The 24928-nt window shown below is 46.6% G+C and overlaps 1 protein-coding gene across 4 annotated transcripts in view; it reads right to left on the reverse strand.

The window, feature by feature from the left end:
• Positions 1-24928, reverse strand: part of XYLB (xylulokinase) — a 56632-nt gene that overhangs the window by 10765 nt on the left and 20939 nt on the right. For all 4 annotated transcript variants that reach the window (XM_042957036.1, XM_042957034.1, XM_042957035.1 and 1 more), the window contains 7 exons: positions 24373-24491; positions 20238-20319; positions 16696-16736; positions 16045-16160; positions 15187-15302; positions 14453-14526; positions 12860-12956 (listed from right to left, as the gene is read on the reverse strand). In XM_042957036.1, coding sequence (XP_042812970.1) covers positions 12860-12956; positions 14453-14526; positions 15187-15302; positions 16045-16160; positions 16696-16736; positions 20238-20319; positions 24373-24491 — 645 coding nt within the window. The remainder of the gene's footprint in view (positions 1-12859; positions 12957-14452; positions 14527-15186; positions 15303-16044; positions 16161-16695; positions 16737-20237; positions 20320-24372; positions 24492-24928) is intronic.

Genomic DNA, 24928 nt, shown 5'->3' on the forward strand with positions numbered 1-24928 from the left:
ACGTCTCCCTCTCTCTGCCGCGCCCCTGCTCATGCTTTTTCTCTCTCTCTCAAAAATTAATAAACATTAAAAAAAATAATAAAGTACAAAAGGGAATATCTAAGTAAATTAAAAGATATTCCATGGTCTTGGATGGGTTTGAATTAATATCATAGAAGTGTTAATTTTTTTTGCAAATTAATCTATAAATTCATTGCATCCTAAATAAAAATTCCAATTGGACTTTTCTTAATTTTTGTTATTTATTTTTGAGAGAGACAGACAAAACACGAGCAGGGGAGGGGCAGAGAGAAGGGAGACACAGAACCTGAAGCAGGCTCTAGGCTCTGAGCTGTTAGCACAGAGCCCGACGTCAGGCCCAAACCTACGAACTGTGAGATCATGACCTGAGCTGACGTTGGTTGCTTAACCAACTGAGCCACCCAAGCACCCCTTATTTTCTGTTTTTATAAAAAAGATTTTTCTCTGCTATATTTTTTACTTCTTTGTAAATTTTTAAATTCTATTTTTACCTTCATCATTTCATTTTATTCTATTTTATTGTATTTTTTTAAATTTTCAAAAGCTTTCTCCCCCTCCCCCCTTTTTCCTTTTCTTATCTTTCCCTTTTTTCTCTAATCTATCAAGCTTTCAACAACCAGACCAAAACACACCTAGGATCTAGCATCCTTTATTAGTTTTTTATATGTTTTTTTAATTTTTAATTTTTTTTCTTTATTAATTCCTTTTTTTCCTTCAAAATGATGAAACAGAGGAATTAACCCGAAAAGAAAAAACAGGACAAAATGACAGCCAGGGACTTAACACAGATACAAGCAAGAAGCCTGAACCAGAATTTAGAATCACAATAATAAGAATAGTAGCTGGGGTTGAAAAAAGCATCGAGTCCCTTTCTGGGGAGATAAAAGGAGTAAACTCTAGTCAGGATGAAATTAAAAATGCTATAACTGAGATGAAATCTCAGATCGATGCCATGGCGGCAAGGATGGAAGAAGCAGAGCAATGAATCAGCAATACAGAAGACAAACTTATGAAGAATAATGAAGCAGAAAAAAAGAGGGAAAGTGAGGCAAAAGAGCACGATATAAGAATTAGTGAACTCAGTGACTCATTAAAAAGGAATAATATCTGACTCATAGGGGTCCCAGAAGATGAAGAAAGAGAAAAAGGGGTAGAAGGTTTATGTGAGCAAACCATAGTGGAAAACTTTCCAATCTGGGTAAACACACAGACATCAAAATCCAGGAAGCACAGAGAACTCCCATTAGATTCAACAAAATCCAACCATCAACAAGGCATACCATAGTCTAACTCACAAAATACTTAGGCAAGGAAAGAATCATGAAAGCAGAAAGAGAAAAAAGTCCTTAATCTACAAGGGAAGACAGATCAGGTTCGCAGCAGACCTATCCACAGCAACTTGGCACACCAGAAAGGAGTGGCAGGATATATTCAATGTGCTGAATCAGAAAAATATGGAACTAAGAATTCTTTTTAAAATGATTTTTTTAACGTTTATTCATTTTTGAGAGATGGAGAGAGACAGAGCATGAGGAGGGATGGGAGGGATGGAACCCAGAGATGGGAGGTCAGAGAGAGAGGGAGACACAGAATCCAAATCAGGCTCCAGGCTCTGCACTGTCAGCACAGAGCCCAATGCGAGGCTGGAACCCACAGACAATGAGATCACGACCTGAGCTGAAGTTGGACACTCAACCAACTGAGCCACCCAGATGCCCCTGCAACCAAGAATTCTTTATACAGCAAGGCTGTCATTCAAAATAGAAGGAGAGAGGGGCGCCTGGGTGGCTCAGTCGGTTAAGCGTCCGACTTCGGCTCAGGTCATGATCTTGCAGTCTGCGGGTTCAAGCCCCGCGTCGGGCTCTGTGCTGACAGCTTGGAGCCCGGAGCCTGTTTCAGATGCTGTGTCTCCCTCTTTCTCTGACCCTCCACTGTTCATGCTCTCTCTCTCTGTCTCAAAAATAAATAAACACTAAAATTAAAAAAAAAAAAAAAAAAAACAAAATAGAAGGAGAGATAAAAAGTCTCCCAGACAAACAAGAACTAAAGGAGTTGTGACCATTAAAACAGCCCTGCAAGAAATTTTAAGGGGGACTCTCTGAGGGGAGAAAAGATGAAAAAAAAGAAAAAAAAAAAAAGACCAAAAGCAACAAAGGCTAGAAAGGACCAGAGAACACCACCAGAAACTCCAACTCTACAGGCAACATAATGGCAATAAATTCATCTTTCAGTACTCACTCTAAATTTCAGTGGACTAAGCACTCCAATCAGAAGACACAGGGTAACGGAATGGATAAGAAAACAAGATCCATCTATATGTTATTTACAAGAGACCCATTTTAGACCTAAAGACACCTTCAGATTGAAAGTAAGGGAACGGAGAACCATATACCATGTTAATGGTCACCAAAAGAAAGCCAGAGTAGCCATACTTATATCAGACAACCTAGATTTTAAAGTAAAGCCTGTAACAAAAGATGAAGAAGGGCATTATATCATAATTAAGGGGTCTATCCACCAAGAAGATCTAACAATTGTAAACAAAGATGTTCCAAATATGGGAGTACCCAAATATATAAATCAATTAATCGCAAACCTACAGAAACTCATTGATAATAATACCATAATAGTAGGGGACTTTAACACTCCACTTACAACAATGGACAGATCACCTAAACAGAAAATCAACAAGGAAACAATGGCTTTGAATGACACACTGGACCAGATGGACTTAACAGATATATTCAGAACATTTCATCCTATAGCAGCAGAATACAAATTCTTCTTGAGTGCACAAGGAACATTCTCCAGAATGGATCACATACTGGGACACAAATCAACCCTCAAAAAGATCAAGATCATATCGTGCATATTTTCAGACCACAATACTATGAAACTCAAAATCAACCACAAGAAAAAACTTGTTAAGACAACAAATACTTGGAGACTAAAGAATATCCTACTAAAGAATGAATGGGTTAACCAGGAAGTTAAAGAAGAAATTAAAAAGTAATGGAAGCTGGGGCGCCTGGGTGGCTCAGTCGGTTAAGCGTCCGACTTCAGCTCAGGTCACGATCTCACGGTCCGTGAGTTCGAGCTCCGCGTCGGGCTCTGGGCTGATGGCTCAGAGCCTGGAGCCTGCTTCCGATTCTGTTTCCCTCTCTCTCTGCCCTTCCCCCATTCATGCTCTGTCTCTCTCTGTCTCAAAAATAAATAAAAAACGTTAAAAAAAATTAAAAAAAAAAACTGTTAAAAAATAATAAAAAAAAGTAATGGAAGCCAATGAAAATGATAACACCACAACCCAAAACCTCTGGGATGCAGCAAAGGCGGTCATAAGAGGAAAGTATATAGCAATCCAGACCTTCCTAAAGAAGGAAGAAAGGTCTCAGATGCACAACCTAACCATACACCTGAAAGAGCTGGAAAAAGAACAGCAAATAAAACCCAAAACTAGCAGAAGACAGTAAATAATAAGGATTAGAGCAGAAATCAATGCTATCGAAACCCAAAAAACAGTAGAACAGAACAATGAAACCAGTTTCAAAGAACCATGTTTAAAAGAATTAACAAGAGGGGCGCCTGGGTGGCGCAGTCGGTGAAGCGTCCGACTTCAGCCAGGTCACGATCTCGCGGTCCGTGAGTTCGAGCCCCGCGTCAGGCTCTGGGCTGATGGCTCGGAGCCTGGAGCCTGTTTCCGATTCTGTGTCTCCCTCTCTCTCTGCCCCTCCCCCGTTCATGCTCTGTCTCTCTCTGTCCCAAAAATAAATAAAAAACGTTGAAAAAAAAAATTAAAAAAAAAAAATAAAATAAAAAAAAAAATAAATAAAAGAATTAACAAGATTGATAAACCCCTAGCCAGTTTGATCAAAAAGAAAAGAAAAAAAAAAAAGGACCCAAATAAATAAAATCATGAATGAAAGAGGAGAGATCACAACCAACACTGCAGAGATACAAACAATAATAAGAGAATATTATCAGCATTATACACCAATAAAATGGGCAATCTGGAAGAAATTGACAAATTCCTGGAAACATATAAACTACCAAAACTGAAACAAGAAGAAATAGAAAATTTGAAGACCCATAACCAGTAAAGAAATTGAATTAGTAATCAAAAACCTCCCAAAAAAACAAGAGTCCAGGGACAGATGGCTTTCCAGGGGAATTCTACCAAACATTTAAAGAAGAGTTAACACCTATTCTTTTGAAGCTGTTCCAAAAAATAGAAATGGAAGGAAAACTCCCAAACTCATTCTATGAAGCCAGCATTACCTTTTTTCCAAAACCAAAAACCCCACTAAAAAGGAGAACTACAGACCAACTTCCCTGATGAACATGGATGCAAAAATCCTCAACAAGATACTAGCCAACCAGATCTAAAAATACATTAAAAGAATTATTCACCACGATCAAGTGGGATTTATTCCTGGGCTGCAGGGGTGGTTCAATACCTGCAAATCAATCATCGTGATACATCACACTAATAAAAGAAAGCATAAGAACCACATGATCCTCTCGATAGATGCAGAAAAAGCATTTGACAAAATACAGCATCCTTTCTTGATAAAAACCCTCAAGACAGTAAGGATAGAAGGATCATACTTCAAGATCTTAAAAGTCATATGAAAGACCTACCACGAATATCATCCTCAATGGGGACAAACTGAGAGCTTTCCATCTAAGGTCAGGAACATGACAGGGATGTCCACTCTCGCCACTGTTATTCAAAATAGTACTTAAGTCCTAGCCTCAGCAATCAGACAACACAAAGTAATAAAAGGCATCCAAATCGGCAAGAAGGAAGTCAAACTTTCACTCTTTGCAGATGACATGATACTCTATATGGAAAACCCAAAAGATTCCACCAAAAAACTGCTAGAACTGGTCCATGAATTCAGCAAAGTTGCAGGATATACAGTGAATGCACAGAAATTGGTTGCATTTGTATATGCCAATAATGAAGCAACAGAAAGAGAAATCAAGGAATCGACCCCATTTACAACTGCACCAAAAACCATAAAATACCTAGGAATAAACCTAACCAAGGAGGTGAAAAATCTATACACTGAAAACTATAGAAAGCTTATGAAAGAAATTGAAGAAGACACACACAAAAAAATAGAAAAATGCTCCATGCTCATGGATTGGAAGAATAAATATTGTTAAAATGTTGATACTACCCAAAGCAATCTACATATTCAATGCAATCCCTATCAAAATAACACCAGCATTCTTCACAGGGCTAGAACAAACAATCCTAAAATTTGTATATAACCATTAAAGACCCTGAATAGCCAAAGCAATCCTGAAAAAGAAAATTAAAGCTGGAGGCATCACAATCCCAGACTTCAAGCTGTATTACAAAGCTGTACTCATCAAGACAGCATGGTACTGGCACCAAAACAGACACTCAGATCAACGGAACAGAGAACCTAGAAATGGACCCACAAACATATGGCCAACTAATCTTTGACAAAGCAGGAAAGAACATCCAATGGAATAAAGACAGTCTCTTCAGCAAATGGTGCTGGGAAAACTGGGCAGAGGCGTGAAGAAGAATGAACCTGGACCACTTTCTTACACCATATCCAAAAATAAATTCAAAATGGATGAAAGACCTAAATGTAAGACAGGAAGCCATCAAAATCCTCAAGGAGAAAAAAGGAAAAACCTCTTTGACCTTGGCCGCAGCAACTTCTTACTCAACACATCTCCGGAGGCAAGGGAAACAAAAGCAAAAATGAACTATTGGGACCTCATCAAAATAAAAAGCTTCTGCACAACAAAGGAAACAATCAGCAAAACTGAAAGGCAACCGATGGTATGGGAGAAAATGTTTGCAAACAACATAGCAGATAAAGGGTTAGTATCCAAAATCTATAAAGAACTTACCAAACTCAACACCCAAAAAACAAATAATCCAGTGAAGAAATGGGCAAAAGACAAGAATAGACACTTCTCCAAGGAAGACATCCAGATGGCCAACCGACACATGAAAAAAGGCTCAACCTCACTCATCATCAGGGAAATACAAATCAAAACCACAATGAGATACCACCTCACACCTGTCAGAATGGCTAACATTAACAACTCAGGCAACAACAGACATTGGCAAGAATGCAGAGAAAGAAGATCTCTTTTGCATGGCTGGTAGTAATGCAAACTGGTGCAGCCACTCTGGAAACTAGTGTGGAAAATAGCGGAAAAAACTTAAAAATAGAACTACCTTATGACCCAGCAACTGCACAACTAGGTATTTCTCCAAGGGATACAGGTATGCTGTTTCAAAGGGGTCCATGCACCTTAGTGTTTATAGCAGCGCTATTGACAATAGCCAAAATATGGAAAGAGCCCAAACATCCATAGATGGATGAATGGATAGAGAAGATGTGGTATATATACAATGGAGTATTACTTAGCAATCCAAAAGAATGAAATCTTATCATTTACAACTACGTGGATGGAACTAAAGAGTATTATGCTAAGAGAAATTCGTCAGAGAAATACAGATATTACATGATTTCACTGATATGAGGAATTTAAGATACAGATGAACATAAGGGAAGGGAGCAAAAATAATATAAAAACAAGGAGGGGGACAAAACATAAGAGACTCTTAAATATAGAGAACAAACAGGGTTGCTGGAGGGGTCGTGGGAGGGGGATGGGCTAAATGGGTGATGGGCATTAAGGAGGTCACTTATTAAGGGATGAGCACTGGGTGTTATACATAGGGTATGAATCACTGGAATCTACTCCTGAAATCATTATTGCACTATATGCTAACTTGGATGTAAATTTAAAAAAACAAATAAATAAAATGAGGCCACTAGGTTGGGCTCTAATCCAACATGGCTACTGTCCTTATGAGAAGGACACACAGAGGGAAAACCATGTCAAGTCACAGGCATCTGTAAGCCGAGGAGAGAGACCTCAGGAAAACCAACCCCGCTGACACCTTGACCTCAGATTTTTAGCCTCCAGGATTCTGAGAAAATAAATATTTTGTCCAGTCTGTGTTACGCAGCTCTGGACAACTAATACAACTACAAAACCGCAGTACATAATAGTTTGTCCCAAGAACAGACCAATAAGCCAGTGGAGTGGAAAAGGGGGTATGGAGAGAGACCCATGTAGAAAGGTTTCTTTTTTTTTTTTTTGCTGTTTATTTATTTTGAGCGAGTTAGAGAGTACTAGGAGAGAGAGGGGCAGAGAAAGAGGGAGAGAGAATCTTAAGAAGGCTCCATGCTCAGTGCTGAGCCCGATGTGGGGCTTAATCCCACGACTGTGAGATCATGACCTGAGTCGGTATAAGAGTCAGATGTGTAACTGACTGAGCCACGCAGCTGCCCTGAGAGACTCATGTATATATAAAAACCTGATAAATGATAAAGAGGGCACTACAGATAACACAGGAAAAGAGAACTGAGTCACCATATGAAAAAAAATTAAGCCAGAACCCAATTTACACCATTCATAAAGGTGAACTCCAGGTGGATCAGAGTCCTAAATGTGGAAGTTACACTAACAGTACAAAATGTAAAAAAAATAAAATAAAATAAAAAACACTTCTGTGGCAATGGTAAAACGTCTTAAACAATATCTCAAAAGCATAAAATTTAAGATGAAAAATTGGTGGGTTTCATTTAATCAAAATTTTGTTCAGTTGCCGACACTATAAATAAGGTTAACAGACAAGTGACAGGAGATGTTTGCAACACAGAAAGCAGACAAGGATCTAAGTGTTCGAAGCATCCGACTTTGGCTCAGGTCATGATCTCACAGTTCATGGGTTCGAGCCCTGTGTTGGGCTCTGAGCTGACAGCTCAGAGCCTGGAGCCTGCTTTGGATTTCGTGTCTTCCTCTCTCTGCCTTCCCCTGCTCACGCTCTGTCTCTGTCTCGCAAAATAAATAAATTGTTAAAAAAATTAATTAAAAAAAAAAGAATAAGAAGGGAAATACAATACGGGGAAAATGATGAAGGATATAACCAGCCAATTCACAGAGAGAAAAACCAAAGTTACAGAAGCTGTTCAAACTCGTTATTAATGAAAATAAACACAAATTAAACCAACACTGGGATACTAGTTTCCATCCATCAGATTACGAAAGATTCAAAGGTGCTTAATGCCAAGTGTCGGCGGGGATGCACTGAGAGTAGACCAATGATTTCAGAAATGTGAGACTCAGCCTCTCTGTCTCCCCGCTTCCAATGAGCAGCAGCAGCACCTGACCTCAAGCTAAAGACCTGCCCTCCAGAGGTGGTACCTGCAGAGGGTGCCTGGAGGGCCTGAGGAAAAGCTGAACTTGAGTAACATTGAGCTGCCAGGGCAGACGTGAAAAGGCACAGACATGCACCCATCAGAGAAATACCCTACATTCACCTTCTAAGCAGAATACAAAATCCTGCTGATTGCGGCATGGGGAGAGCCTCTGTAGAGAGGACTCCAGCTTCTAAGCTTGTACAATGCTTAGAAGATTCAACTTAAATCTGCCTGTGGTCAGGGAGCCTGGGTGGCTCAGTCGGTTAAGTGTCGGACTCTTGGTTTCTGCTCAGGTCACGATCCAGTGGTTTTGTGAGTTCGAGCCCTGCATCGAGCTCTGCACTGACTGTGGAGTCTGCTTGGGATTCTCTCTCTCCCTCTCTCTCTCTGCCCCTCCCCAATTCGCATTGTCTGTCTCTCTCAAAATAAATAACTAAAAACTTAAAAAGAAAAATCTGGTGTCTATTGTCACCCCATCTACTGTCACAGCCTCTCTAGGCTGCCTTCCTGCTGGGGTAGGTGGGGTGTGGGTGGGGGGCACAGGGTTAAGAAGGGATCTTGCACTTGAACAGGAACCCAGGCTTGCTGTCTAGACTGAGACCCAATTACTCATTCAGTACTGTGAACCCACAGCCAAGACAGTTGAGAAAAGTATCCTTTTAGTTATTAATTCTACAAATATTTAGGGAGAGCCCAGTTACCACCGGGGAGTGGTTTAAGAGGTGGGAACAGGTGGTCTAACAAGACAGAGGAGACCTTTCCTCTCAGGGAGCTCACCTTCTAGTTGAGGAAGGACAGACCATAAACAGGTAGATAAATTAGAAAATAGAGCATGATAGTGACAAGTTCTGTGATGAAACAAAGCAAAGCGAAATTAGGGCCAGAGGGCCAACAGCTGGTCCAGTACAGGGTGTCTCAACCTCGGCACAGGTGGCATTCGGACTGGATAATTCTTTGCTGTGGAGGGCTGGCATGTGCACTGTGGAATGGGCGGTGGCACCCCGGCTTCTGCCCACGAGAGCAGCACTCCCCGTCTGCGACACCAAAAAGGTCTCCAGATATTGTCAAATATCCTCGGGGGGGCAAAACTGCCTCTGTTGAAAACCACCAGTCAATATGAATTCTAGTAAAAAGAACAGAGAAAATGAAGGGAAAGAAATCATCAGAGAAATAATGTGATAAATTTCCTCAAGCTAGAAAATGTCAGATATATTCTAATGAAATGAGCGCTCACCACAATGAAGGAAGAAGGCTGAGACCTAAACTTTAACTGAGAGATTTCAAAACCCTAAGAAAAGATTCTAGAAGATTCTGCAGAGACAAAAATACCATTCAGATGGGCCTCTCACTGGCAACACTAAAAGTCAGAAGAGGACAAAACATTGTTTTGTTTTGTTTTAAAGTTTATTTATTTTGAGACAGGGGCACTTGGGTGGCTCAGTCAGTTAAGTATTATTTGAGTGTGAAAGCAAAATTGAAGTATTTTCATACAGTCTGAGAGCATCCCCCACACTCCCACATCTACATGAAAGAAGGGTCAAGGATGTCCTGAAGCAAAGATGAAATACAAATACAAAACCGCTTAGATGTGTGATCTAATAAATAGCGGTAATCAAAGAAAGCAACCAAGTGTGTAATTTAAGTAATTATTGATGCATAATGCACACTGAACAGTAACATTTCTGGAACTGGAAAATGGGAGGTAAAGACAGGAGAGTAGAGAGGGAACATAATGTCTTTCAGTGGAGACCATCACCACTGAGCAGAATATAAATTCTAAACACTGATCAAAAGCAATAAATGTGAGTATCTGTTTTGAGAAATTTTTTAAACGTTTGTTAATTTTTGAGAGAGAAAGAGAGCACGTGTGCAAGCACACATGATGGGGAGAGAGAGACAGAGACAGAGGATCTGAAGTGGGCCCTGCGCTGACAGCAGCATGCCCCGTGCAGGGCTGGAACTCACAAACTGTGTCATCGTGGTCTGAGCTTAGCCGACTGAGCCACCCAGGCGCCCCCTATGTTGGATTTTAAACGTTAATTACTAGAAAAAGAGGTAGAGCCTATAGGCTCAGGGGCCAACGGTGGAAATGCCTGCAGGGCCAGAAGGGAGTAACCGAGCGCATGAGGCCAGAGTAAGGCAGCACCGGCACCCGCTCGGGCAGAGGTATTTGACTGAATAACTAAACGCTGTGCTAGCCAAACGCAACAGGCTCTAGAAACAAAATCCGTACTCAGGTTGTCACTTTACTACCAACACCTGTTACACAGAAGAGACGAAATGAGGAAGAATCAGCCATGGACATTTACAAGACTGACAGCAGCCCACGGTTCCTAATACTGAACCGGCAAGAGCAAACCTACACCACAGAAGACCAGAGAAGTCGATTGTAGCACAAGCACGTGATGGAATACTCCAGTGCAGTGAGAACGAACAACGAATAGCTACGCTAATTCACACGGATGCATTCATGAAGGTAACAGAGTTACAGAAGCAAGTCCCCTAAGAACACGAGGCACTCCACACCACAGCTGGGGGAGAATGATGCATCGTGTTTGTGCAGCCCTTTCTGGTTGCAAGCATGTTCGTTTACGTAATCTTATTTGGAAGGTGCCCAGCAGAGCTGGCAAGACAGGTTTGATAGCTGCTCTTAAGCTTTTGCTAAGAGGATAAGTAACTCTATGTGGTTTTGCACCAAAAATTCTTTAAAGGCTGGGAATGATGACATTATCCCATCAGCCCTCCGGTGCCCGGAAGGACTTCTCTGCTCTCACGGCCTCTTCCTGCACACTGTTGCGGACAGCCCCCCACAACGTGTCCCCTCCTGATGGCTGGAGGACCCTCCGTGCCAGGCACTGGGTGCCAACCTCAGCACCATCCCCGCCCTGTTCACCGGTCTCTCTTTTCTGGGGATTCTGGAAGCTTTGGAGACCTTCAGGGAATTTCTTTTTACGCTTTGAGGGATGCAGTGGAAAGAAATGGGAATGTTTATAATGCTTATTTTATTTATTTGAAAATCTGTGATGAGGGCGCCTGGGTGGTTCAGTCAGTTAAGTGTCCAACTCTTGGTTTCAGCTCAGGTCATGATCTCACAGTTCGGGAGTTCGAGCCCCACGTTGGGCACCATGCTGACCACACGGAGCCTACTTTGGATTCTCTCTCTCTCCGTCTCTCTCTCTCTCTCTGCTCCTCCCTGGCTCACACATGTTCTCTTAATAAATGAATAAATAAATAAATAAATAAATAAATAAATAAATAAATAAAATTTGTGGTGGACACACATCCATCCTGAAAAATGTACGTAACCCCTCATAAGCCGACAGCCTGACATATTCTCACAAACTCAACACACCTCGTGTAACTCAGGAAAGAGAGCACCATCAGCACCCCAGAGGCCCTCTCCTGAAAGGTAGCTGCTAACTGTCCTGGCTTCCAGTGACTGCAAATCGTGTTGTCTGGTTTTGAGCTTGATGTACACGGAATCCCGCCGCATGCACTTTTGTGTCTGGCCTCTTTCGTTCCACCGAGTTACATGGATGAGATTCGCCCCTTTGGCTGCAGCTAGTGGGGGCTGGTTGATTTTCGTTTCTGTGTAGTATCACATTGCATGAGTACCCCGCACACACTTATCCTGCCTGCTATCGATGGGCGTTGGGTTCCAGTGCAGGGCTATTAAGCACCGTGCCACGATGAATGTTCTCTGGGACGTCTTCAGAGAACACGTGTACACGTTTCTGTTATGCATTCGCCAAGAGGCGAGGCTGCTGGAAGGTGTGTGTGCGGCTTTAGCAGATGCTGCACGACAGCTTCTCAAAAAGGCTTCCCTAATGCTTACTGCTATAGTATCCTCGGACTTGGTTGGTTCAAAGACATAAAACATACGACACAGAACTCAGATTGTCCATAAAAGTATCATGAGTTGGAGCTCAAGCAGAGGCTTCAGGTGCCCAGAGGGACAAATACACCCTCCCGGCAGAAGCCCCGCCCTAGGCACTCCAGTGCCAGCAGTTAAGGGGAAGTTCACGGACCTAAAGCTGCCCATTCCGGAGCTCAAGTTCTTAGAAATCCCCTTCTCCCCACAGGTGCCCCTCTCCCCAACCCACCCCGCTCTGCCTTTCCATTCCAGACCTCTGGTTTCAATAGTGGTTCTGTATCCCCATTCGTCCCCGATGGAGACGCGGTGCTGGACAGGGCCCCCCCAGGGCAGATGGACCCCACCTAGGCCTTTCCCACCTGCACTGCCCATGTCCTCAGGGTCCAGAGCTTGGGGCATCTTGGAGGTTCAGGTTACAGAAAGGTCTCCAAGTGCTACAGCTACTCACCAGGAGGCCAGGCTCATGGGGACAGAGCAGAGAAGCAGAATAGCCTGCCTCCTAGTCCCTGTCTGCCCACAGGCGCTCCTGACTCACCTCCTCCCCCCGCCACGGGGGCCAGGCTCCATGTCCCTCCTGCCCTTGTGATGAAGCCACAACAAATCTGTGAGGCCTGGCCTGGAGGTTGGGAAGGGTCTCAGGCACCTCAGCGTATGAGGGTCCGTGCCCCAGAACACAGCCCGCGAGCAGCTCACTTACTGACTTGGTAGCCCAAGCCCTCGGCATGAATCCTCTTGGCCATGAACTGCCCTTCAATCAGTGCTCGGATCTCCACATCCCTGGGGAATGCTGGGACCTGTCCCCAAGAGAAAGCAGGCACAGAGTGAAGATTCCTTGTTTTCCCTTCATTGTGTGTGTGTGTGTGTGTGTGTGTGTGTGTGTGTGTGTGTGTGTATGTGTTGTCTTTTTAAATGACAGCCCAGATTCAGAAACCGTGACTCAGACCTCCGGTGTGGCTCAACCAACTAAGCACCTGTCACACAAACACATCACTCACACACACACACACTCCCAGCCTCATGCATGTTCGCTCTGGAGAAACAGAGCATCAGAGGGCTAGTCTCAGGCCGCCAAGGGTTCAGCTCTGTGACCTCAAGTAAGTTACGCAGACCTTGCTGGGGTCTTAACAACACTGAGGTAATGTGTCTCAGGGTGGTTACAATGACCCAATTAGACGGCAGAGTCTGGTCTGGGTGTTTGAAACTCACTAAGTGACAGCCTACAGCTTACGCTGACGACCCACAGCTGCTGATGGGTGTCAACCCAAGCTCTGCCCATGCCTGAGCCCCTGTGACCAGCATAGACCCTACCTTCTCCCTGTTAGCCCTCGATGGGTTTATGGAAAAGGGAACAGGCATACCTTCTCTGTATCGTCTCTGATCCTTCCTCAGAAAACCGAGATGAACCCCTTCCTTCTACAGTTTATATAAAGCTTCCCACTTATAACCCAATACAGAATGGCTTCATCAGCTACAAATCCAATGCCTACTCTAACTGTAACAGTTACTAGACAGAGTGACTTACTGACCCCACCTAGGAAAGGCCACAGGGTGGAGGAGAAACAAAACAGCAGCTTCAGGGCCAGGGAGGACTGGGGTTGGAGGCCCCCCTCCACCACCCAGGCCCTGGTGACTTGGGCACATGATTTAGCCTCTCTGGACCTCAAGAGGCTATGAGCAGTAAATGAGGGATATAGGAAACCATCAGCACAGTGCTTGGAGCTAAACAGCCCTCAATAAATGTTAGTGCCTCCCGTCCCAGAGGCTTTCCATCAGGAAGGAATTCCTGATCTGGAGACAGTGTCAGTCCTCGGGGGTGCAGGGTTAAGTCGGCCAAGTCAACAGTCTCTATGACTCTCAGTGACAGTCAGCGTGGACACAGGTGATTTGCACTCTGCTTTCTAAGCATGTCTGCCTTAGATCCTGCTGATTCCCCAGCACTAAAATGCACTCTGGCACATCAAAAACATTTGCTCTAGGGGCACCTGGGTGGCTCAGTCGGTTAAGCGTCTGACTTTGGCTCAGGTCATGATCTCACAGTTCGTGGGTTTGAACCCTGTGTCGGGTTCCATGCTGTCGGTGCAAAACCTGCTTGGGAATCTCCCTCTCTCTACCCCTCCCCTGCCTGCTTTCTCTCTCTCTCTCAAAATAAATAAACTTAAAAAGAAACTGCTCTAATAATAGGTGAGTAAATGCATGACGTCCCTAAAGCAGCAGAATCTGATAGGCGATTGTTAAATTTAGTACTCAAAAATGGAGCCAATTTCTCTCCAATACCAATAACCACACGTACCTTGTGGTTTTCTGCACTAAACCTATGGCGCCCAATAATTTCAGGGGTGATCTCCATTACGTCAAAATAAAAACCTGAAACAAGACCGGGAAGAGATTCGCTGTCAGGAATCAAAAACAAAAGATAAGCTTCTCAAAGACTTAGTAAAGAACAGGGTGAAATGACCCTACATCTGGGTCTGCCAGAAGAGTCAGGGGAATACCCTTGGTTCCCGCTCTCCAGCAGGACAGGAAGAAAGGCCCTGAGCTACATTTTCTTAGAGACGGTTTTTCCTACTCTCACCTTCAGCCCGGGCCAGAGGCGGCTGCCCAACCAGCCCTGAAATACCAGCCCAGGTTTGATCAAGGGAGACACGTCTCCTCCCCGCTCAGAAGGCCGGCCACTATTCCTAACAGAACCCTGCATCCGGGACAGAAAGCTACATGTGGAGGACACAATGGGATAGAGTAGGAGCCGTGGCTGCCATCCCTGATGTTGTCACCAGGGCCTTGGAGGGGACAGAGATGCAGTTATGGCTTGACTTCCACTCAAAGCATGGAGAACGTCCCAACCTTACTCAGATCATGGGGTCTCACACTAGTCTGGAAGGCCCATGGGGCAGAAGGATAGACAGGTAGGGCTCCTCTTGGCTTCTCCATGGCCCTCACCTCCCCATACCCCCGAGGCCCTAGGGCCTGTCCCTTCTGCCAGCAACCGCTGCCCTTCACAGGCCCAGGCATCACCAAATAGCCTACCCAGGTTCCCGCCGTTCCCCATCTCCGTGGACCGCAGTGCCTCAGAGAACTCACTCCAGGAACAGGAAGCTGACTCATCACGGATCTTCTCTCTCATGAGGGAGCCATTTTTAAAGCTGCAGAAGCACACACACCTCTGAGGGAGGGACCCAGTGCTTGCTGACTGCACCCACATATTTTGGTGAAGAATCCGAGGGAGAAGGGCTGCAGGTCAGGCTGGACTGCAAGGTATTGGGCCCAGCAAAGGCCCCTCGGAATTGCGGGGATATGCACTGGTCTTGGGCTCTTGTGCGGTTGCCACAACCAGCCCTGAAATACCAGCGAGAGACAGGGAGAAATAGCAGGGAGAGACAGGGAGCTGTGGCTTCTATACATCATACCACCCAGATGATGGAACAGAGCTGGTAAACTTAATAGACCTATATATTCTCCAATGGGGCCTGGAGGCTCAGAAACTTCCCTGAGTAGCTTCCAGTGGGTTTCCAAAGGCCTGTGATCAGGGTGCAGAGCATCCTGACGACTGTCAGGAGGCAGGGTGTGCCTCCTACCATTTGTTGAAGGCCTGCCATGTGCGAGGCGTGTCATAACAACGCTACGAAGTAAACCTTTTATTCTTCCCATTTTATGAGCAAAGTGTGACTCACATGTGCTGTGACATCTGCACACAAGATATACGTGTTGAGGATGGGACTGCAATCTGGGTTTGGGGAGGACTCCAGATGCCGGGTTCTTCCCCACCCAGCTCTGCTGTCAGAAGGACCCAACGAGTCCCGGGGTCTCAGCTGCTGAGCACAATGACTTGAGGGCTCCAGATGGTACCGGACCTGCCCACACCACCCTCCTCCCCACCAAGCCTACCAGAGGAGTGCCATGTAGTGCTGGGAGCCAACAGGGTTGCAGAAGATGTGCCCTTCCAGGGCGGGCATGGGCTCTTGGAGCCAGAGAAATAGGGTGTCGCTGGTGCCCAGGCTGACCTGGGAAGAAACGGGCAGAGGTGAGGCGCCTCTCTGCTCAGCTGTACCAGCCCTGACCCCCATCATGTCACTCCTGATGCCGTCGACCGCTGATTAAATGTCCCTTCCTCGGAGAAACCTCCTTCTGACCCTCCCACATCAGATAAGTCCAAAGTTAGCAACCAGATTTAGGATCTCATGGAAACTGTAGGCCAGTTTCTTAGAATTTAACCACAATTGCATCTAACTAATGGTTTGGGTAACAACTGATTCCCCAAAGACTTTCCCACTAGACCCAGAAGGGTCAGACCCTTCTGTCACTGCACCAAGCAAGACTGGCCACTGTTAAGGTGACCTGCCAGCAAAGGCCATGACCTTCTAACAGAGGAGATACGAATAGATCCTGGGGCCTAGGTCTTCCTATCCCCTCCTTCAGCTGCCTTTTGGGGCCAGCAGACCCTCTAATAGACAACAAAGATGTTACTGGGGCCCGGAACCCCTGTCCCCTAGGGCAGGAAGAGTTAGCTCCGCCTGTAGGTGTGAAAAGTCACCTTACCGCAATGTCACCTTCCTCCAGCCTCATGCCTGCCAGCGACGCTGAGAATAGGAGGGGAGCCTCTGGTTAGCCGGAGGTCACACGGAGCCACAAAGCAAACCACACTCACCTCCAGGTGGGAGCCAGCCCCTACCTCCCGCCCCAATCCACATGCTAGGGTAGAGGAAGGAACAGGGTGAGTTGAGGGCTCAGGATGGCCCAAGGGAAGGTCCCAGGGGTCAGGGGGTAGAGTCCCTGTGGTCATGCTTCCCAGCTTCTTCTAAAGGGGCCCAAACGCCCCACCATCAGGTGCTCACGAGAGTGCCAAGAACCAAGGGGCCCAAGTCAAGACATCAGGACACACACGGCAGAGTGTATCACAAGGTGAGGCAGGAGTTGGGGCTTCCTTCCACCCAAGCAGAAGGTAAAGGGGACTGTCCGTCCCCCTTAGACATGAGGCCCCTAAGAGCAATTCTTATCTGCCTTGCTCACTGATGTACTCTGGAGGTGAAAGGTCTGGCATGCAGTAGGTACTCACTAAATGTCGAGAGACTGAATAAGTGAGTGAAAGGAGATGTGGGAAGGACGGAGGTACTCAATCACTTCTGCTGAGTACAACCAGCCATGGGTACTGCTGAGTACAAACACATCCAGTGTTTGGATGTGTTCCCAAACACTGGAAGCCCCATCAGCCTCCACTGTCAGGGACTGGGGAAATAAAGCGGGACGACTGGACCGTAGGCAACCGTTAAAATGATATTGCACAAAAATATTGCCCGGGTTAGTTAAAATAAGATATGTTTACTTATGAGCATAGAAAGAAAGTTGGAAGGATAGCCATCAAAGCTGTAGCTGTAGCTATCTCAGGGTTAAGAGATTATGAATGATTTTTGCATCCTTCCTTTGGTTCATCAGTATTAAAAAAAATTTTTTTCCTGCAGTGAAGAGGTATCCCTTGTAAGAAAAAGAGCACAAGCGTCTGTTAGTCTGTTTGCTTGTTACCCCTGCTGTTTTAATGAGGGAGCAGCTAATACATTATTTAAAACGCCAGCAGAGCGGGGCGCCTGGGTGGCTCAGTCAGTTGAGCCACTGACTTCGGCTCAGGTCATGATCTCAGGGCTCGTGAGTTCGAGCCCCACGTCGGGCTCTGTGCTGACAGCTCGGAGCCTGCTTCAGATTCTGTGTCTCCCTCTCTCTCTCTGCCCCTCCCCAACTCATGTTCTGTCTCTCTCTGTCTCAGAAATAAAGAAACATTAAATAAATAAATAAATAAATAAATAAATAAATAAATAAATAAATAAAACACCAGCAGACTAAAGGCCAGACTTGGGGAGGAACCGACTAAAGGGCTACCTGCCTGGGATCTCTAACATTCAGCCTGAAACCGAGGTCCAAGAGGAAGGATCGGAAAGCTGCTTTTTTGTCATTCCTGCTCAAACATGCCCAGAAGCTCACTGCCGTGGTTAAAAAGGCCCCTTCTTCCTCCTGACATGCTTCTAGTTGATAGAGGAGATACAAGTATATACACTGCCTAACGAGACTCAGTGAGGTTATTTTCATTCTGAAAGGAAAATAGACGTGGCCCACAAAACTGTAGAATTTTCCTAAATTGGTGCTCATAGACCAACTGTTCTCTGCTCTTCTCTGACCTCCCAACTTTTCGGGCTGCTGGGAACTGGGCCTGAGTGGGCCCTGGGAGCCTGGGGCACCAGAACACGCACACTGCAGGCTGGAGATGCCTCTCGACCCAGGGACAGAGCATGGGGCTTCATGCCTCGCCACCGTGGAAATCAGGCCACTGTCTACCAGCGTCTACCTCCCTCTCCTTCACCTTTGGACCAGGAACACTGGGATCCTTCCTCCAAAACCCGGTCTGTTTGGTTCTGTGCTTGGACAACAGGGTTCCGCACGATCGTCTACAGAAATTGCTCAGGGACAGGAAGGGCCCTTGTCTGGCTCCTGGGGATCCCCCCAGATACCAGAGCCACGGCTGTCCCGGGAGAGACAGGTCACAGATGCGGCCACAAGCGTGGCGGGGACGTGCTAGCTGTCCCCTCAGCTCCAGAGCAGACAGGCCGGAAGCAGACTGAGGAACACCATGAGTGTTATTTGTAGTAGTGGCTGAACAGCAGTGACTTAAATGTTTTTCCCTCATCACAAAAATATACACAGACACCGCAGAAAATATAGAATCGAGTACTACTGCTAATAATATAGCCACTGTTATTAAGAATGAATTTTAACCAGGGCCATCAGCTCTATTTCGAGGCATACAACTACACTCCTAGGCACACATGCCTCTCTCTATTTATTTTTGATGCTCATATCCTGCTCGTCTACACAGCCAACAGAAGGAAAGTACAGGGAGGCTAGTGGGTGTTGAAACCGGGAGAAGGGCTGAAGTCTGAAAATAGAAAGAAATGTGTTTCAGAGGAGAGTGAAATAGAACAGACAGCCACGGGGTGCCGGGGTGGCTCAGTCGGTTAAGCGTTCGACTTTGGCTCAGGTCATGATCTCACAGTCGGTGGGTTTGAGTCCCGCCCTCAGGCTCTGTGCTGACGGCTGGGACCCTGGAGCCTGCTTTGGATTCTGTGTCTCCCTCTCTCTGCCCCTCCCCTGCTCGCTCTCTCTTGTCTCCCTCTCTCAAAAATAAACATTAAAAAAGTTAAAAAAAGAAAGAAAGAACAGAGAGCCACGCATGTTCCCTGACCATGGAGGAAAGCAGGAGAGGCTCTGCGAAGGGAAGTCAGCCTCCCTTGGACAGCAGACCCTGGTCCTCGGCCACGTTACTTGACCCTCACTTCCTCAGAGCAGGAGCCTAGGAGGGTGATTTAGGGTAGAGTTGCCAGAGAAAGTGGAGGACACTCAGTTAAATTGAATTTCAGAGAAACATGCTTTGGGACGTACTTACACTAAAAAATCATCTGCGGTCATGTGAAATACAGATATCGCAAGGGATGCGCTTATATTACCTTATTATTTGCTGTTCCTCTGAAATGGGAGTTACGCTGGGTGTCCTGTACCTGTATTTGTATTTACCTGGCAATCCTAACTTGGTGGCTCGTTAGGGAAAGGGCTGCCGGGGGTGGGGCTGAGGGGCAGCGGTCTGGTGGTACAGTGTGGCCACCTGGCCTTTCTTCAGAGACCTGATGACCCCTCCTGGAGTGGCTGGGGGAGGGAAAGGTGTTCGGATGAGGAACAATTCATATCCATAGAGCAAATGATGGGGAGGAGACCCAAGACCATGTCCCAGAGGAAGGGCTGGAGGAACTGAGATGTTTAGCTTGGAACAGAAAAGGCAGTTGCAAGGGGGGTGGTGGGCAGGACTACCCTCCTTAGCCACTGATCAGTTCTCACCTGGGGTGGAGGGGGCAGCCCTCAGCGGCTCCAGAAGGCAGAGGCAGAGGCAGACCCAAGGCGGGGCAGGTACAAGGAGGCAGATTACAGGCCAGCAGTGTGGCAGGTGGCCAGGGAGGAAGGGTGTCAAGAGGCTGGACTGGCTGACATTCTCAAATGGACCCAGTCAGGCTACTTGGGAGAGTGAAATCCTGCAAGGTACTCACCAGGGTTGTCCCCAGTAAAGGCCACCACTTGGCATCCTGGAGGAAATCCATAGCGCTGGACGTAGTAGGAAGAAATGGCTCCCTGAGGAGGAGAAGGAAGTACGCCCTATTGAAGCAAATCCCACCTGTTCACAGCCGTCCAAACCTCAGGTTGCAAGAATGCTACAAGCCCCAGGTCACTGGGCCTGCACTCACATCACTCCCAAGGGATGTCGCAACAGGATGTCCCCTCCTGTTCACAAAAAGCCAGAGGAACCCAGCACAGGCTTGGAACTATAAATTTAAGGTCATCCCACTGCCTTGAACACCACTGGATTTTGAGAGGCAGCTGGAACAAACCAATCCCCAACTTGTACTTTCTTCGTAAGCTCCACATTCTGGTATAGCATTAATGGTAAATACATAACCAGTGGACACACAGTAAGCAAATTCACGGAAAGACATAATGCCTTACATACTCATTCTATCAGCCCAGCAATCTGATTAAGAATAACCAAACATGCGGGGCGCCTGGGTGGCTCAGTCAGGTAAGCCGCTGACTTCAGCTCAGTTCATGATCTCACGGTTCTGAGTTCAAGCCGCACATAGAGTCCTGTGCTGGCCTGCTTCTGATCCTCTGTCTCCCTCTCTCTCTCTGCCCCTCTCCTGCTTGTGTGCGCGCTCTCTCACTCTCTCTCAAAAATAAACATCAAAAAAAAAAGAAGAAGAAGAATCAACATGCAAATGCAGAGGTCAACTTTCTAAAGAGAATAAACCAAAAAAATAGCAGTGAGGGGGAGGGAACTCCCCTGAGAAGCATGGCCCCCAAGGCTCCTCCAAGGGCAGCTGTGGGACCAGAGATCGGGGACACCTGCTGGACGGACCCATAGAAAACACAGCTATAAAAGAGACACTTTTTCCCCCCCCTTTCCCTGACTTTACCTTAGTTCCAAAAGTTTGAAATAAATGATGGGCTTTCCTGGGGCCTAGAAAGAAAATTTTGCTCCTTACAGCAAAATTTCGGACTTACATCAGAATAAGCCATCTCCTGGGAGAGAAATGTCTCAGACCCCGTTGCCTCCAAAGACAGAGCCAGAGTCAGAGTTCGTGTGCAGGTGGCTTATTTGGGAAAGTGATCCCAGAAAACGAAAGGGGACCTGGGGAGGAGGGAGAGGCCACCCAAGGGTACATTGTCAAGCTGGTCACCACTGTGGGCAGCGTCCGAGGAGCTGTGTAAAGGATCTGGGGGTTGTCCACCCGGGAATGGGGCGAGCCCCCGCTACTGAAGGGTGTCCCGTGGGATGTTACCTCCCTGGACCTCCAGGTTTGCAGAGCACAAACACGGAGTCACAGAAGCCCTGGGCGGAAAGGGAGGGAAATGAGATCCCACCCTGGCAGGCTGCGGCCAGGTGACACTGAAAAGCCCCAGCAGCTGGTCAAACAGATGGGTTAGGAGGCTGCAAGGCAGGGCTGGAGAAGTGTCCAATACCATCCATCTCCAGATATCTTCCTGCAAAAAATGTGAAAGCTGCCTGGGCACCACCTTCCGAAGAAGGGATGATGGGAAACACCGGTTCCACTTGTCCCTGCACCCCCCATCACGTGGATGCATCTGTTACAAATGAAAACATGCTTTTCAGAATCGGTTCTTTTTGGTTCCTCAAGCTGCTAGTCTGTGCACGAGCTCCCTCCTGGAGGCATGTGTTCCCGGCATAAGGAAAACAAAGCCTGTTGCCGTGGACAAAACATTGCTTCCCATCTCACACACAAAACCAGAAGCCGTGCATGGAATACCAATCCCAGAGGCTGGGCTGTTTCCTGTTGGCCCTTCCTTATCCCTTCTGCTGTGTTTCAGCAAGGCTGGGTCCTGAACTGTCCCCCTTCCGAGGCGGGGGACACCCCTCCCTAAGCTCTGTACATCGGTGCTGATCTCAGAAAAGTGCTTTTGTGGCTGGGACTCTGAACGGGCAGCACAAGTGGCAGCCTGATCCTTCTCATCACCCTCCTCAGGCCTCAGGGACCCTTCTCCTTCCTTCCTGCTGACACCCTCAACCACCCAGCCGTTCTGTGTGTGGCACACGTTCCTGCCAAAGGGCCCCTGAGGGCAGGGCCCAGCTGTCTACTCCATTCTCCCCACAGAGCAGCCTAGAACTAAAGTCAGTTAACGCGGGGAAACCAAGGCAAATACACCCAGCCAGTGTGTATTCTGAATGGGGGTGTCGTGCTAATGGTTAAATGTTCTTCATCACACCGTTTGTCTTTTCGCTACAGAGTTGTGTGAGTTCTTTAGATGTTTTGGATGCTAACTCCTTATCAGATATATGATTTTGAAAAAAATTTTTTAATGTTTATTTTTTGAGAGAGAGAGAGAGAGAGAGAGAGAGCGTGAGCGAGCATGAGTGGGGGAGGGGCAGAGAGAGAGGGAGACACAGAATGTGAAGCAGGTTCCAGGCTCTGAGCTGTCAGCACAGAGCCCGACGTGAGGCTCCAACTCATGAACCATGAGATCATGACCTAAACCAAAGTCGGACGCCCAACCGAGTGAATCACCCAGGTGCCCCCAGATACAGGATTTTTATGTATATTCTCCCATCCCATAGGTTGCCTTTTTGGTTTTCTGAAGTTTATTTGAGAGAGAGAGAAAGAGAGAGAAAGCACGGGGAGGGGCAAAGAGAGAATCCCAAGCGGGCTGTGTATCTCCGACACAGAGCCCCACGAGGGGCTCAAAATCACGAATGGAACCTTGAGATCATGACCTCAGCCGAAATCAAGAGTCAGAGGCTCAACCGAGGGACCCAGGCCCCCGGCCTCTCAGTTTTGTCGATGGTTTCCCTTTGCTGTGCAGAAGCTTCTAAGTTTGATATAGTCCCACTTGCTTTTCTTGCCTTTGCTCTTGGTATCAAATCCCCAAAATCACCACCAACACCTGTTTTTCTCTAGGAGTTCCATGCTTTCAGGTCTTCCATTCAAGTCTTTCATCCATTTTGAGCTCATTTTTGTGTGTGGTGTAAGAGTGGTCCCGCTTCATCCTTTCCCGTGTGGCTGCCCTAAATGTTTTCCATATTGCCCTTGGGACCGAGAACTATCCTGAGCACTTTAAATGCATCGGCTCTTCTCAAAAATAAATAAAAAACGTTAAAAAAAAAATTAAAAAAAAAAAAAAAAGCGGCCGATTTCGGCTCAGGTCATGATCTCACGGTCCGTGAGTTCGAGCCCCGCGTCGGGCTCTGTGCTGACAGCTCAGAGCCTGGAGCCTGTTTTGGATTCTGTGTCTCCCTCTCTCTCTGCCCCTCCCCTGTTCATGCTCTGTCTCTCCCTGTCTCAAAAATAAATAAAAAACGTTAAAAAAAAAATTTTTTTTTAACGCATCGGCTCACTTACAGCGCACCTGGGCGGCTCAGTTGGCTGAGCGCGCAACTCTTGATTTCGGCTCAGGCCATGATCTCGCGGTTCGTGGGTTCAAGCCCTGCATCCATGCTAACGACGTGGAGCTTGCTTGGGATTCTCCCTCCCTCTCTCTCCACTCCTCCCCTGTTTGTGCGCTCTCTCTCTCTCTCTCTCTCTCTTTTGAAATAAATAAATAAACTTTAAATGCATCGACCTGTTTATTCTGCACATCAGTCTGACAGCATAGAAAGTATCATTATTCCTTCAGGAACAACAGAAATGAGGAAACAGAGGCACAGACTAAAGTCACAAAGCTGGCAAATGGCAGAGACGACATTCCAGCCTGGGCAATACGGTGCCAGGGACTGCGTTCTCCGTAGCTTCCTGGCACCTCTTTCCTCTTTCCTCCTACTCTTTCCTCTTACCTCTTTCCTCCTACTCTTTGCCTCCTCCAAGCTTCAGAGGTGGTTCCGACCCCAAGAATTTCAGCATTCTGTGTATTTTTTCCTAACGTATGCAATCACCCACAACTTATCCCTTCAACTTTTCTTCCTATCCTAATAAATTTCTAGCAGAATTTTCCTAAGTCCCCCTACCCCACACCTCACCGCCACGAGGCAGTCATATATACCTGCACCTGAGTACCTGCTAAATGCAAGGCACTGATCAAGACATTCGGCTTTGACATGTCAAACGCTTCTCTTGTACACTGCTTTCCCCAGTAGCTGCCAGCTCTTAAAGGAGCCACGCCGCCGGAAAGAGGACCTACCACAACTGAGCAGGACGGTACCGGTGAGCCAAGCTTCTCCTCTAAATGAGGAGCACAGGCAGCAAGGCAGACCCGCGACCAGACTTTGTCCTTGATCTGCAACAAATTCATTCCAGAACCTAAGGGAACGAAGGAAACAAGAAACAGAAACATCTTTAGAAAGGACCTTTTGGGAAAATGTACAAGCGGGGCAGAAAGCCAATCATTCTCTTGCAGCAAACTTATACTTGGACCTCTTCCCACCGGAACGTATACGGTGTGCCTGGGTCATTATGGAGCTGGCAAACATGAGGTCCGCAGGGGCCCTTGGAAACACACGGCCCCACCTCCTCCGCATTTCCCTCATGGGCTCGAGCTCCACCATTAGCCTGCAAATCTGCAGCCCCAAGGCCCGACAATACGTAGACCAGGCACTGTTCTTTGTGTCCCCTGGGTTCAAGGTGTCTGCTTGGAGGCAGCCCTGTGCTGATGTGGGTCAGCCCTCAGGATTTCCCAATCACATCTAACTTATCGAGGGAAGCTAAGCCTGTCTGAAAACAATCTACTGCTCCCGAGG

The sequence above is a fragment of the Panthera tigris genome, chromosome C2 (genome assembly GCF_018350195.1).
Source record: "Panthera tigris isolate Pti1 chromosome C2, P.tigris_Pti1_mat1.1, whole genome shotgun sequence".
NCBI classification, from domain to species: Eukaryota; Metazoa; Chordata; class Mammalia; order Carnivora; family Felidae; genus Panthera; species Panthera tigris.